Raw genomic sequence first — 16,325 nt, 5'->3', positions numbered from 1 at the left:
TTTTAAGGTTGAAATAGGTTGGGAAAATGAAGACGGTTGGAATCAATACATGTGTTAAGTGATGCTACGTGAATTGAGTTGAATACCTGTAATTTATTTACCTGCCCAGAGTGCTTATGTACACTCCTAGACCCCTGAAATTGGTAATCATTTAGCTATAGGAAATCATTCAAGCAAAAATGTTATCCGCTTCTTTTTTACTTTCCTATGGGGAAAAATTATGAAGGAACAGGCGTCTTGCTGGCAGTTTGTATTTAACTTGATCTTGCTATGAGCTTATCACATAAGTTCTGTAAAACTGTGATGATTGTAACTCAGTTAGCCCAAGTCATTAAGAAGATTTTCATTGTGTTTCTCTAACACCCCTAATCACTTATGTTAGATCATGAACAGAGCTAGTAGGAAGTGGGAAATAAAGTAGAGAAGTTGTATAAGATTTCTCCTTAACTAAAATGTATGTAATTTTAAGGTACCAAAAAAAGTGGGAATCTGCCCCTTTCCTTTTCTCCTGTCTAGAGAGTCTTTTCTCTAGCCAGACCACGAAATGAGGAACCAAGATGCCTCTAGTATGGTGCTAAAAGAAGTAAAAAAAATATAATTTATAGCCCCTATCCTCAAGCCTAATAGAAAGCTAAAATATACCTAAACCAGAAAATAACATAAAAACCCTATAAAATTAAGCAGTAAATTGTGAGTGGTATAAACAGTAAGTGCTATAGGTAGCCTAAAGAAGAGGTAATGATGGGAAAGGGTTGCTTCAGGAATGCGGCAGATTATAATTTTGCTCCTCTGCAAATTATATGATAATAAAATCAGCAGCTCTGAGCTGTCTGTTCAGAGAGAGCTTTATACAGCCCCTCCCTTGCCCTGCCTCCTCGTATACACATACTTCCATATCCCACTCTTAGGCTTGGCCAGTTGACCTGCTCTCCCCTTTTATTTTAACATTAAAAATAGCGAGTTTATAGCAGATTAAGGTTTAAAACTTCTTGCAACAATAAAATGCATTTAACCCTCTTGAGTTCAGAAGTAAATGTTGTGTATAGTAATAAAAGTTGCAGGAATTTACTGTAGTGATGATGATAGGAAGCTGACTTTTTGGCTTTTAGCTCAGAACATTTATTATAAATTGGCAGGCTGAGTAATTGACTGAAAGAGGGGACATGTTCCTTTAATCAGGCTCTTGTCCTTAAAAACAAGTTGAGTCATGTGGGCTCTTTATTCATTGAATTGTGAGACTTTAAGTCTCTGAATTGAAAAAAGCCGTGATGAGAATCCATCTTTTCATTTTTTTTGTCTTCTCTGTTGAAGAACAATATCATATTTTAGTCTCTAAAAAATGGCAGTAAGAAAGAAAGTGAATAGATTGAAAATTGCTGCTAATACAGAACACTCATTTATATTATGGTTTTGCAGTTTTGAAGAAAGCTTGCAAAAGCTTCAGTTAGTGAATCTGGGAAGTTTTATTTTTCTTTAATGCATTTGGACTTAACTCCATTCCCCATTTTTGTCTAATTATTTTTAAAATTAGTTTTTATTTTACTTGGAAGCAATATAAACTTAAAATGTAAATAAAACGTACTTGAAGTTAGAATTGTTTGCATTAAGGTTTTGATTATTTTAAACTAGTGGGTCAAAGTCTTTTGTTGTTTTATTAAGTGACCCTTGGTCATCTTGCCAAAAAAAAAATTTTTTTTTTTTTTTGCTAACTCTTCCTATATTTGTGCTTTATAGATCTTGATTTTGAAACATGGGTCACCCCTCAATGGGGGTTGGGGCTGGTGGCTGTAGAAGAGAAGAGGCTGGAAGGCATGGGCCAGATGGAAGAAGAAAGAGCAGGGATCAGAGCCAGAGGGGCCCTCACAGGTTCACCTGTCAGAGGAGGGAGGTTAGGAGTCTCTGACAGGTAGAAGGGATGGAGAAGACCAGGATAGAATGTCTGGAAGGTAAGCAGCATTTTGAAGATTTCACAGCTTGCTAATTTGTGCCACAAACAAGATCACTAGCCAGTTTTCCTTATTCTAGTCTAAGATCCATTCTGCTTTCTCCTTTATCCCTTTGCCTTTTTTGGGGCAGGGTGTGTGCAAGGAAGAAGCTAGAGTAGAGTAACCAAAAGCCTGAGCTCTAGATGCCATTGTCTTGAATAGTACCTAACCCTCCCACTTTTTAGCTGCATGACCTTGGAGAATTAATTTTTCTAAGCCTCTGTTTCCTCACCTGTAAGGTAGGGTTAATAATATTTCCAACCCTAATGGTAAGTTTACCTGGGATAATGTATGTCAAGTACTTAGCCCAGGTACCTGACATAGAATAAGTGTTCAATAATGATAGCTATTATATTATTCTCAGTTTTTAAACAGTATCACATTTTGACTTTGGGATAGTATTGAAATGCTGTTCCAGAGCCTAGAAATATCTTCACTTTTCATTGAAAAAAAAGCTAACTCAGGACATGTATATGAAATTGAATACAAATATTTCATCACCCCTTCCCTGCCTCCAAAAGTCATCTCAGATTTATGCATTGTTTCCGGGGATTAGTTCTTTATCTGAAGGGGAGTCTAAGGAAGTAAGGCCATGTGAAATTTATTTTTTTAAGCAACCAAGTAAGTTTAGTTTTATTCAAAAGAATACAAGGCTAGAAGGTCAAGAGATAGAAATTACATTTTAGATGGATTGCCATTTAATCAGTGTTTCTCTTTTTCTTTGTAAGTTATCGTCATCTGATGGAAATTTACCCATTCTTGAATATATTATTGTCTACAGTGCTGGGAATACAATAGTGAGCAACACAAACAAGGTCTCTGTTCTCAGAGAGCTTACTTCCCAGTGGATGGAGTCAACCTGCAAACTAGTGGTTCAGATAGGTGCTAAAAGCTGGAAATACGCTAGAGAGTGGCTTGATGGAGTGGTTAGTTGAGGTCAGTCATTCTCAACCAGGGGGAACCTCCCCCCAGGGGACATTTGGCAATGGCTAGAGGCGCTTTTGTTTGTCACATCAGGTGGGACACTGCTGCTGGCACCGAGTGGGGTAGAGGGCACTGCTGTACATCCTGCAATATACAGGACAGTCCCCATCAGAGAATTTTCCAACCCCAAATGTCAGTAGTGCCCAGGGTGGGAAATCCTGCTGTATACTATGTGGCCAGGAAAACATCACAGAGGAGGAGACATTTTGGCCAGCACGTGAATTTTAGGAGGCTCCCAAAGAGCATTTCAGGAAGAAGAACCAGCAAGAATAGGCTCCCTGAGGCTGACACAGGTTTTGAGAGGAGCTGAGAGAAGGCAGTGTGGCCAGAATGGGTAACATCAGCGCCGTGGGGAAAACCAAATCATGATGGGATTTTGTGGCCATTGCAGGAGATTTTAAATTTATCAGTGGGCTTTTTGTTGTTGTTTGAGTTATTATGAGAGCTTGATGTTGTTGATTGTTTGGAAATTTTCCCATTGTTTTTATTTTCCATAGAATTATGGTCTTGAAACAGATAATATGAAGAACTTGGTTCTGAAGCTGCGTGCGTCTTCCCACAACTTACAGAATTACATTAGCAGCCGGCGGAAAAGCCCAGCATATGATGGAAACACATCACATAAGCCCCCCAATGAGTTCCTAACATCTGTGGTGGAGCTCATCGGTGCTGCTAAGTCGCTGTTGGCTTGGCTTGACAGGTATGCCATGCGTGTGCCTATTACCCTCCTTTAAAAGCAGGGACGGAAAGGCACAGAAGCTTGCATTTTGCTTCAGGAAAACGAGCCATTGTTCCTTTCATGTCTCTGTGTGTGGGACTGTGCAGGAGTTCTGGACCCATTGATATATGTTCGGATCCCTTTGGACGTTACTTTAAAGGCCAATAACAGGAACTAATAAACCTCATCTTAGAGAAGAGTGAAAACAGTTTTCAAGGTTGTATTTTACTGAGATTAAACATTAACCACTATTTGGTTGGTATGAATGCTGTTAGTTGGCTTCAAACAGGAGGTTAATTGCCTTGGCTCATATTTGAATGTGTTTTTATCTAGATTCTCTCTTTTCTTTAATTTTTTTATTAATTTTTAATTTGTTTTAAATATGACAAGAAGCACAGACATTCTTAACATATATGATCTATTCCGTTCTACATTTATAATCAGTAATTCACAATTTTATCACATAGTTGCATATTCATCATCATGATCATTTCTTAGAACATTTGTATCAATTCTCTCTGTCTCTTTTTGATCTGGACTCCCATTTTATGTGTTCCTTGAGAGGAAACATTTATGTAACAAATCATTTAAATTAGCCTGTCGAATAGCCGTGTTTGTCAACATACAATGGATTTCTGGTTTTTCTTTTTTTAAGAGAATTATTGTTACTTTCTAGGACTCCATTTACAGGGATCACTGATTTCTCAGTAACGAAGAACAAAATCATTCAACTTTGCTTGGATCTGACCACTACAGTACAGAAGGTTAGTATATCGCTGTTGCTTTCTAAATTTTTTCTTTCTTTTCCTTTTTCCTCTTCTTCAAAGGGGGTCACATGTAGGTATGGAGTATCATTCTTTTTTTTGGCATGGGAATTGAAGCCAGGTCTCTGGCATGGCAGGCGAGAATTCTGCCACTGAGCCACCATTGCACCACCCCATTCTTTTTTGTTCTACCAAAATCAGGCAGAGACGAAAGGCTTAATAGATACATTCCATAAGTGGTTTCTTTGAGAAATAACCAGAGGCGTTTGAATCAAAGATGATTTTCTTTTGCTTTAAAATAGTCTTCTTCTTTCTCTAAAATGTTAGAGCACTTAATTTTATTAAACTAGAAACTCTGGGTAATTAAGTGTCACTATAGTTGTTGTTCTGAGTACCTTATTGCATATGCTTCTTAATTTTCTTTTCATTTTGATCTCTGGTGTACCAGTCAGTATGGGCTAGGTTATGATGTTGTAACAAACAGCTCTAAAACTTTAGCAGCTTATTTCTGGATTATCTACATCCAAATGGATTGGCTGCAGGATTTGCTCCATTTCTCCTGATTTTTGGATCTAGTATCTCATCTTGCCTGACCCATGGCAGATGGACAAAGAACTTTGAAGGATTTCACACTGACAAATAGTCTGTTTTGGAGGTAATACATGTCAATTCCACTTGTGGCTCATTAGCCAGACCTTGCTTTCTTAGTAAGGGCTCAGGAAGTTTTGCCAAAGTTCATCTACAACTGAAGTAGCTTCTGTGACCTTAACTTTTTTTTGTTTTTAGTTTCCTATTAGACCATCAGCCCTTAAGATCACCTTCTGTTGTAGTTCCTGGCATGTAGCAGATTCTCATGAAATATTTTTTAATTGAACTGAGGCTATAAAATGTAGGAATGGCATCTTCTTTTTTCCTGTACCCTGGATCCATTGTGATTTTTCAGCATTTGTTTCCACTGCTGATTTGGCAAAAAGTAAAGAACATCCTTTCCTCATCGCTGATCATGCCATAAAATAGACATGATTCTGAAAAGCTGTGTGCTTTCTGTTTGTTTCTGCAACATGAAAAGTGAAATTTGCCTTTGCAAAGTTGTTGGGATGCAGTCTGAGCAGCCGTGGGATTAAAGGCACATGTAACTTCATCACCTACATTTGAGACTATGTGCTTAAAAGAGCTTGGAGAACTAAAGTGGCTCTAAGTCTTTGCTCCTTTTATGAAGTGTAAATTAATTTTGACATAAAAACCGTAATACCAATTGTGACACGTTAATTATTGAGTCACTGGGTTGGTCCTTGCATATGTGGTAGAAGGCACTCTCTTGATACGTTGAAACTTGGCTTTTCCTTCTCAGCTTGCCTCTCCCCCCACAGTATCCTACATCCCATTTCAGTGTTTCACAGTTTACTTCCAATCCATGAAACATAAGAGTTAAGCATTCTAATAGGCAAGTAGGGAAGTTTGGGTGGTAGATGGATCTGCATTTTATTATGAAGGGTCGTGGACTCTATAACTGATTCAGGCTGCCCCCTGCTGTAGTATAGGAAGAGGAGGAGAGAGGGATGAAACGAAGGCAGCAGGATAGCATTCCTTTCCACCAGATGAGTCTGCTTTGCCTAGGCACATTGGTATTATTGGTTTTATGGGTGTTTGGCCTCTTCCTTCAATGAATACTTACATTTAGCACAGACTATGTGTTACAGATAAAGAACTCCCTGACTTTATGGAGCTTACTTCTATGGGGGACAGAGAAAATAAAAAAGATAAATAAGCAAAATGCCTGACGTGAGAGATGTGCTAAGGAGGGAAGGAGGACAAGAAGTATTTTTTGACAGTGGAGCACAGTTTTAGACACGTGGCCAGAGTAAACCTTATAGAGAAGGCTGCATTGAGTAATCTGACCCATATAATGTCCTAAGTGAGTGCATTGATGGCATCGTTTTAAGTGGTATATTTCCTTGGGTTTATAGAGGTACTGATTGTTATGAAATGATGATAAAAAAAATCTTCCCATGTGAGGTGCACATCCTGTTCTGGTCACATTAGAAATGTACCTGCTGGGCATCGGGCACAGAACTAATGGTGATTTTTAAGTGCGTGTTTACGTGAATGAGTTAATGACTTTGACAAATAAGCTAATGAGAATTTGTCTCTTCTCAACAGAAATTTAACCCAAATTTAAGGGACACAAGAGACTACGTTTTTGCTTATATATGCATTTGTTTTTGGTTTTGGTTTTCCTTTTGTGCTCATTAATGGAGGTTAGTCTCATGGTTAGCACATGCTTTAGAAGGAGACAGCCATATGTTCAAATGTTACCTCTACCATTTATTAGCCTGTGACCTTAGGCAAATCACTTAAAATGTATGAGCATTTATTTTCTCATTATTATTAGTAAAATGGGAATACTAATAATTTCTTTATCAGATGATTTGGTGGGATTTCCACAAGTTATTGTTAAGAAAAAAGGCAAAGAAAAGGTGAGTTTAATATGAAAACAAATGTCAAAAATTTTTTTAAGCATGTATATATGCGTATTTATACACAAACATATACCCACGAACCTATATACACTGGAATATATGGCTGTAGAAGGAATGTGGAAGAAAAATTGGGTTACTTAGCAGAGAGCAGTAGGAGGGAACATGCACACATGTAAAATTAGGTATAGAGAAATAATTTTTAAAAAATTTAAAAATAGTAATAGTATATATAAAGCACAGTACCCACTTAAGAAATAGTAGCTTATGTTAGGAAATTTTGAAAACTTGTTTGTACTCGTTTTCTGGAACCAAACTTAATGGTTTAAAGAGAAGAAGTAAACAAACATGTTGTTCTTACATTTTGGTATGTGTCGCTTTTAAATTTAAGCAATTTTTAAGGATTAAAACTGGCGATATATGAGTGTATGTGAAAATTTCATTCTATGAAGTTAGATTGAAAAAGATGCTTAGGTCTTGATAAACATGTGTTTTCTGTAGTGATTAGGATTAGAGAATGTAGGTGTTTTGGCAAGTGGTGCCACTGTCTCCACATTGCTGAGCCAAAACTTTTCCATCACTCCAAACAGAAACTCTCTACCCACTACACAGTAACTCCTGTTCCATCTCCCTCTAGTCCCTGGTAACCTCTAATCTCCTGTCTGTATCTATGAATTTGCTTATTCTAAACATTTTATATGAGTAGAGTCATGCAATGTTTGTCTTTTTGTGTCTGACTTCTTTCATGTAGCATATTATTTTCAGGGCTCATCCATGTTGTTGCATGTATCTGAACTTCATTCCTTTTTTACAGCTGAATAATGTTCATTGCGTGGATGTAACATTTGATTTATCTTGTCATTGGTTGATAGACACTTGGGTTGCTTTCTTCTTTTAGCTAGTGTAAACAATGCTTTTATGAACAAATATTTGAACAAATATTTGCTTGAGTCCCTGCTTTCAGTTCTGTTAGGTATATACCTAGGGGTGCGGTTGCCGGGTCATATGGTAATTCTCTGTTCAACTTTCTGAGGCCCAATTCTACATTTCCCCTTTCAGTTTTAGGACTGCCCTTTTAGATGAAAGGGAAGGGTAGAAAGGAGACTGTGATCTGCATTTTCTGTCTACCCTATTAAGGTCGTGATGACATCAAAAATGATGAAATGGCAAAGGCAGGTGCTAAGTTCCAGTGTGGGAAGAAATGGGGGAAATAACCAATATAAAGCCCAAGAGAAATGAGTAGAAAGTAAGATAAGCATGGAAGCAGCAGAAGAAGAAACTGAGACAGTAATGAGCATGAATGATGTCTCATGTGTGCCATGCATGCTTTACATGTTACCACATTTCATCCTTATCAAGGCTATGATGTAGGTTTTGTTTTCATTCTCATTGTACAGAGAAGGAAACAGAGACGCAGTGACACTGAACAGCTTGCCCAGGGTTACTTAGTCTGTAAGAAGGTTAAGTAAGGAAGAGAAGCAGGAGAAAGGGGTGACCTTTGGAGACAGCTTCCCAGTAGTGGCCCAGACTGGGTCTCTGCCATTTGGGGGCCTGTGTCACTGGTCCAGGGGACCATGGCTGTAATGAATCTCACTCCCTGTCTTCCTATCTGACTCATGAGGGGGTGACTTTTTTCCAGTACCTCTTTTTTCCATTCCACTGACTTCATGCCAAGCAGTATGAAGTCATGCCTGCAGCTGCTTCCTCTGAGCAGGGATGGGTGTGGGAACCTACGCTCACGGTGATAGAAGGTAAAAAGTGAGCCCTTTCACACGCCAGCTTGTACAGTCTGGCAAGCAGAGGGCTCTTCTTGCCCACTGGCTCGGTCATCACAACAGGCAACCGTTGTCTTGGGATCTTCTTGGATCCATCAAAGAATCACATATCAGGGACCATGCGGTCAAATAGCTTCCTAAAGGTTACAGTCTTTGGCCCTGGCATATTAAACGTACTGCCCTGCACATGGGTGAGCATCCCACAGGGGTGACAGCAGGTCAGTCATTTTGGGATTGTTCATGAAAGATCGTAAACACAAATCATTTGTTTTACTTCTGGCGCTAGACTGCATGAGCTTACAGTTTTCGTAGAGTTGATAGTTATTTAATAAACCTGTCAATCAGGGGGTATAAATAGAGGATGAGCCATCCTGATTGTTGATACCATACCCTAGAGGGTAATGGAAAAGCACATTTTGAGCTGGGATTACTCATATATTATAACAGTTATATCTGTAGTGTGTATTGACATCATGTTAAAATACATTTCCCAATAGTAAAGCAGTTCAGAACACTCCCCTAGGGAATTTTTTCTTAAAGCATCCATTTGTTATTTGTTTTCAACCACTTCTCTTCTCACCTTACACTGTCACCCCTATTAAAGACAGAAAAGAAAGGGACTTTTTTTCTTCTTTAAGTGTTTTCCCAGTACAGTTCTCTTTTCCTGAAAGTTCATGTAAATTTGGGGGCAGTAGAATAGCCATTATTGTTTCCTGCATTTTTATCTAATAGAGAAAATCGACATTTTTACAAATACAACCAAAAGCTCAGTATACAATTATATAAAATGGAAATTGGTAGTTATTCCTTCATATTCCTTCCCTCCCCCATCATAGTGGTAAAATGACCTAAAAATAATTTTTTGATGTAACTGAAAATCTTGTTGACAATTCTAACATAATTGATTAAAATTCTTCATGTACATGAGATATTTATTAGTGTTTTCCTTTGTATGTCCCAGTTTCGGATTATAGTTAATGGTGCTGAATAAATTCGGAAGAATCTAGTTAGTCTTTCTTTCTTCTGCATGCATCCTGCAGTATATGTTGAAATCCTTTACTGCAGAAAATTCTAGAAAGTTAACTGAAAGTTTCACTTCAACAGTTTCACTTTGACTCTTTTATGGAGGACAGTGGTGATTCCTGTAATCAGCCAGCCAGGTTCCTGCAGTGTTCAGTGTCTTTTGTTCTTCGGCTGAGTAAATAATGCTTTGCATTCCAGCCCTTTATTAAAATGCCATCAATAGCATACCTCAAGACCACATCTTTTTTTTTTCTTTTTGGCAGTCTGTTAATGAATGTTTTGTTGAGCCTTTTTCATCTATTAAGGACTGAAATATCTGATTTAATCTCAGTGGTGCTTAAAATAAATTTTTGTGGCTAAGTTTACCCACGCCCTTATTTGAAAGCTATTCTTACGGGCAGGCCAGTGCTCAAGCCTCCTGGGCCGGAGCTCACATGTGGGAGCCATTGTCAGGTTCCTTGATCTTTTGACTCTGCCTTTCTCTTCTGTATAGTTTGCACAGAAGGTAGATGTCACTTCCGTGATTTCTCTACGTTTTCAAATCTGTCAGTGGGGTTCCTCAGGTGATAAGCTCCTTGGGTCAGGGGAGGGCAGTTTTAGGGGGGGGACAAACATCAGTTGCTGTCCAGCTCTGTCCCCCTCTCCCATCCAGGTCTCAGCCTAGCTCACGCTGTTGGGGGTGGGAGATGAGTGTGGTTGGTGGAGGGGTGGGAGTGGGGGGTTGTCAGGAACCATTTTGGGCTCCAAGAACTTCCCTTCCGTGGAATTTCGTCTAGCATCTACTTTTCGTAACTAACACGAGGTGGCTTTTGCAGTATTCTCTTCTAACTTTGGTGACCCTCCTTGTACTTTACTAAGCCGTGAGCTCCTTAGGATTTCTGCGAGTCCCTGATGGGAAGAAGTAGGGAGCAGGCATCATGGCCCCCTCCTCCCCTGCCCCAATTTTATTTTCCTTATTTTTTCCTCTTCATCAATTCAGGGGGGGAAAAAACTGAGTTCTTTATGATAAATATTTGGGAATGCCTCACAGGCAGGATTTCAGACCATTGTGGTAAGGGTAAGAAACCTTTTCAGAATAAAAGAAATACCTAGGAAGCCAAGCCAACAGCTTTTGAAAGTTTTTAGAGCTTATATTAAGTTTTCATTTTTTTCTCCCCCTTCTTTAGGATTGCCTTATAGCAGAAATGGAGGATAAAGTATTAACTGTAGTAAGTACCATTCTAAAAGTTACTGGAAAATTCCTTTTTCGAAAGGCAGCAGGAATCTCATTAATTAAAGTACGTGCATTGTGGCTAGTTACTTCAGGATATACTTCGAAAGATTAGCTCTTGGGATATGGTTCTAATGATTTAGGTGGAAAAGGAAGAATAAAAGTTATTTGACAAAATGATCAATTACTATGAAAATTCCTGTGCTTATATTACGTAAGTTTGTCTCTGTTCTGTTTATTTTTTTCTCCCTAAACATTTCATCAGTGTACAGTTATACTTAAATTGTTAGCTAGCTTGTTAATCAGGATTAACCTGATCTGCCAGTTTACTTTGGGACCATTTTGGCTAAAAAAAAAATAATAAAAAATAATCTCTTGGCAAAAACCTTAGGATGGAGGTGGGATTGTACTCTGGCTGTTTAGAGAGCATTTTGTCACTATTCATCATCACTTCCTCCTTTTGACATAAGCCAGGCTGAGCTCTTTTGATAAGACCTTCCTGCTGATGTTGAGGAATTTAGCAATGAAATTGCTATAAATATATTTTCCATAAATAGGGAGCTAAACAAATTGGAGGAATTTATAAAATGTCACATCTTGAATTCTCCCCTTTGGAAAGAAAATCACTTTTGGGAATTTCCTAATTTTTATGATGATTCAGATCTGAAAGATCAGGTGAATCCAATGAGGTAAGATAACTGCACATTACTGTTGTGATTCCTATTTGGAGACCACCTGTGGGGATCCTCATTTTTGTCTCTTTTAAAATTTTACCCAGCCAGTACTTGGTGTTTGGAGAATGTGAGTGATCGTTAAAAAACTATACAGATGGGGATAGATGATTCTCCTTAACTTCTGGACTATGCTCATTAGTGGTCATATATGAGTTTAAATAAAAGCTGCACTTCTTAAACAAAACTGAAATAGTGGCACTATTCCACAGTTTTCAAATATGGGGAGTAAATATTTCGCATTGGTTCAAGCAGTATTTTCAAAATGATCGCCAACCCCAAGCACAGATGATAGGCAAAGTGTGTCTCTCTAAAAATCAACTTTAGGTAAACTTGGCTAATGACTGAACCTTTCTGATTTTCCTCTCTGACTCTAGGTCAAGGTTTTAAATGGAATCTGTGACAAAACAATCAAATCTACTACAGATCCGCTCATGAGCCAATGTGCTTGTCTGGAGGAGGTTCACCTACCCAACATTAAACCTGGGGAAGGCCTGGTAAGAACTCTTAACACTTGTTTTATTTGCAAACGATAACATGCACCATCCTTTGTTAAAGTTTTTTTTATAATTCTTTATTATTTTTGCTATGATTCTGAATAGTTGAATTACAACATTAGGCTGTCTTCCATTGTGGGGTTAGGAATTTGCCATCTTGAACTCTATTGATATGTTTTAGATCTTCAAAGTGTAAAAATAAATACAGGTTTTAAAATGTGTACTCACCCTGAGAAGGAATTATTTCAACAGTTTTATTTTTAGGACTGTAGTGCAAGGAGATGTAAGACATTTACATGAAGAAAGGATGGTGTCTGGGTGAAAAAATGAAAATCTGCTCCGTAAGCCTCTGTTAGCATGCAGGATAAATGTGAGAAGAGGCCGTTGGAAGGAAATGATCCTTAAAAAATGTTCAGAAGTGTTTCATAAGTATTGGATGAGTTGTATAACAAGAGGTCCAGAGAATAAACTAAGGTGGTCTCCCACTACCTAGATGGGCATGCATGCTCCATGATTAACGTGCTGACATCGAGGGAAGAAACTGTGAGGCTGGTTGATTACATTACCGGCTTTGTGTTAGAGAGAACCAGGTGTAAATCCCAGCTCTCTCAAGTCCTTAACCTCTTTACCTGTCAGTTTTCTCATGTGTCAAAAGAGAATAATAATAATAACAGCCTCATAGGGCCACTCAGGGTATAAAATGAGAGGACGAAAGCTGAGCGCCAGAGGCTGAGAGCATGATAGGTGCACAGTGAACGGTGGTTACTGTTGCTGCTTTGCCATTGATGAGGAGGGAAAGGAGGTAGTGGAGGAGTCGGATAAAGTGCCTCGAATGTAGGTAGCTGTGGGGAGGTAGGAAGGCAGTCTCTGCTCCTTGATCATGTCTTAGTTTGCCAGAGCTGCTCTGACAAATAGCACACGGTTGGGTTGGCATGACAAGAATTTATCAGCTCATGGTTTCAGAAGCTAAAAGTCAAAAATAAAGTTGTCAACAGGGTCATGCTTTCTACCCACAATCTGTAGCATTTGGGTTTTGACTTGCTGCAATCCTAGAAGTTCCTTGGCTTGCCTCTCTGCTTTCCATCACAGGGCCATTTCTCTCTCTCTCCTTGTGGTCTCTCTTCTGGCTTCTGCTGATTTCCTGCGTCCATCTCCTCCTCCTGGCCTTCTCTGTCTCTGGTTCTTGGTTTCGTCTCTTTATGAGGTCTCCAGTAATATGGCCAAGTTTTTAGTTGGACGCACCTTAACTAAAAGTAGCACAGCCAGAGTGACTTACTTTACAATGGGTTCACACCCACAGGGACCTGGGTTAAGATTAAAAGCATGTGTTTGTTGAGGTACAAATTCAAACTACCATAGAAGGGGGGAAAAAATCAACTCAGTGTGGACAAGCCAGCATTATACATAAGGACGCTGCATAGTCAATGATGGATTGTAATAGATTAGGTTTAAAAAGGGAAGATTTCCTGGAGGTGAGTTTATAGTCAAATTCTGAAGAAAGCAGATGCCCTGAGTGGGCAGAAATGGGGTTGCCATTTCAGATGGAAAGGTTATACTACCAGTGCCCTGGAAAGGGCGAGTCCTGTGTTGGGGAGAAGCTGCTGTACCTACTCTGCAAATGGGAATGACAGGATGTGGGAGGTGTGGGGAGAGCTTTAGAGGAGGTTGTGTTTGGTAAGATTCTCATTAGAAAGCGGCATAGGTTGCTGAGGAGGCTAAGTTCAGGGTCAAAATGATTTCTGAAGTTTTTATGCTTTTCTAATTTGCTTCCTATGTTATGTTATTTAACAGTCTTCTCTCTTGAACATGCCATTCATACATCCTGAATACGTCACCCTGCAATTACTGCTGATACCAAATTTAATAGAATGTATCTTTTCCCTGGACACAAAGAGGTGGTCAGAAAAAAACAGTCCTTGTTTGTAATGCGCCTGAAGAGTTTCTTGCCTTCCTCACTCAGCAGGAAGACTTCTAAGTTCCTAGGGTAGTGGTCAGACTCTCTGTGATTGGTACACAAATTCTGTTATCAGAGAGCTCTCATTTCTGATTTCCTTCACTAGTGTTTGTGTTAGTTCCCCCTTACTGCCTTTTGGATTTTGTTTCACAGTGTTTCAGGATGCTTAAAAATGAGTATCGTTCAAAGGGACCGTCATTAATGTTTCCTAACTCTAAGTTTCCCTTGCGGCTTTATTTCTAAATGTTGGATCAATGAGTTAATCTATTTGTGTCTCACCTTAGGGTATGTACATCAAATCAACTTATGATGGATTGCATATGATTACTGGAACCACAGAAAATGTAAGTGTATATCTGTTCGATTTAAAAGCTGTTGTACATTTAAACAAACTTGACATAAATTCTCTACACTTTTCATTTAAATGTGTGTATGCTGTTTTATTATCTGTAGTGAAAGCATTGGGTGCCTGCTTTGTTTATCTCTGTTGATAGAGCTTGTGCTGGCTTGTCAACAACTGCTGTCAATTTATTATTTAATTTACATTGTATTCTATGTTCTTTTTCACACACCCTGCCCAGTTTTTACCTCCACCCTTATGTTAATTATTCCTTTCAAACTCTGGAAGCATTAAAGCATAAATATAAAAGCAGTGGTCTCTTTGTTGTTGAGAATCACTCTTTTAAGAACTGGGCTTGGTGACCATATGTGTAAAATCAATTTTTTCTTGTTTGTTTAACTGAACTTATGGATGCCAACAAGTGAGTTATTTTGGGATTCTTACATGACATAGATTATTTTTATAGAGTTGTATTTTATAATATTTGGCAAGAGATTGGAATTTAGATTTTTTATCCCAATCCTTTAAAAAGAAAATGCAGGGCCATTTCTACTGTGACAGACTTCTGTACATGCTTACTGCCTTCTGGAAATTCTGCATGTAGGGTTTAGCCCCTCAAGTATTTTGAATTTCTAAAAAAGTAGAGCTGTTTGAACACTTTCTTCTTGCAACCTACAATATGGCCAGATTTTTGAATGACATAGATATGAAGCCAAGAAAGTTTGAATAGCTTCCCTGGGTCTGTGTACAAAGAAGCATATATCTGGATAATTAATCGACTATTTAGTCAACTAAGTCAGGAAGAAATAATTCTGAAAAACAGAGGAGATTTTGGTAACCACTTTGATAATCTGTTCGGTACAAGTATGTTTCTCATTTTGAAAGCTCTAACGTTTCTCATTTGAAAGCTTTAGCTGTGAGGTCTTTTGAAAAAATAAAATGTGACATGATTTCTGACTAGGGTTTGTGACAAATACTTAATATTTGTAGCAAGAAAATGACATTACTTAAGGCAGTTGATTAATTATAAGTTCTGATATTATGTGGTTCTGATAGGCTAATAAATAGACAGGACAGCTGTAGTGCTGCTTCAAAGCATTCTCTATTGGGCTATGGTGAAAATACATGGAAAGCCACTAGGATTTTTATACCAAGTCATCTGATAGGGTAATAACAGCAGAGCAAGCAGTGCTTTTAGACTGAGAGTGATGTTAAAAAAAATGCTTTATGTAATTTATCCTTCATCCTTGTCAGAGACATCACTATGTCTCAGCTAAACCATGACAAGAGCATGCCCGTGTACCATTCAGTACACTGTGTTGGAATTGGATGGATTCAGAAGGATGATAAATAGTATCTTTGCTTTTAAAGAGTTGAAGTTTTGCATCTAGCAATTTGACGATTGCATTGTTTGGCTCAACCAGATCTGTGCAGTTCCAGACTCTAGTCTTCTTGGAGCAATTTCAATTTTGGATAAACATGTGGAATGCTGTAATATTAATACCAGAAGGCACGCAGATTCCTCCCCTCCTTCCCTTTTAAACAGTTTTTTAAGAGAATGATAGTTGAGTGAGAGGCTAAACAAAGCTGCTTTTTAATCAGATGACATGTCTGAGGCAATGATTTATTCTCCAGAATTCCTACCAGAATCATAAGATTGGGTAAGAAATTCAGGGTTCACCTGGCTGTAGGCTCTTTTAGTGCTTCCATCTGGTACATCCCCAAGAGATGTGGAAAGCTTTGACAGTGACACTCATTCCTTCAGTCATTGAACTTGCCTTATTGAATCCATTTAATGTGTTCAGATCTGAGTTAAGTCTTCAAGATGAGGGTGGGAAGTTAGATCAGTGCCTGCTTCTCAAGGGTC

At 38.5% G+C, this 16,325-nt stretch overlaps 1 protein-coding gene across 2 annotated transcripts in view; it reads left to right on the top strand.

The window, feature by feature from the left end:
* Positions 1-16,325, top strand: part of CNKSR3 (CNKSR family member 3) — a 94,747-nt gene that overhangs the window by 63,493 nt on the left and 14,929 nt on the right. For both annotated transcript variants that reach the window (XM_077149317.1, XM_077149316.1), the window contains exons 3-7: positions 3,467-3,669; positions 4,364-4,451; positions 10,893-10,934; positions 12,045-12,164; positions 14,403-14,462. In XM_077149317.1, the coding sequence (XP_077005432.1) occupies positions 3,467-3,669; positions 4,364-4,451; positions 10,893-10,934; positions 12,045-12,164; positions 14,403-14,462 (513 nt within the window). The remainder of the gene's footprint in view (positions 1-3,466; positions 3,670-4,363; positions 4,452-10,892; positions 10,935-12,044; positions 12,165-14,402; positions 14,463-16,325) is intronic.

The sequence above is a fragment of the Tamandua tetradactyla genome, chromosome 2, assembly GCF_023851605.1.
Source record: "Tamandua tetradactyla isolate mTamTet1 chromosome 2, mTamTet1.pri, whole genome shotgun sequence".
NCBI lineage: Eukaryota > Metazoa > Chordata > Mammalia > Pilosa > Myrmecophagidae > Tamandua > Tamandua tetradactyla.
This window is presented reverse-complemented; position numbering and strand designations above follow the sequence as displayed.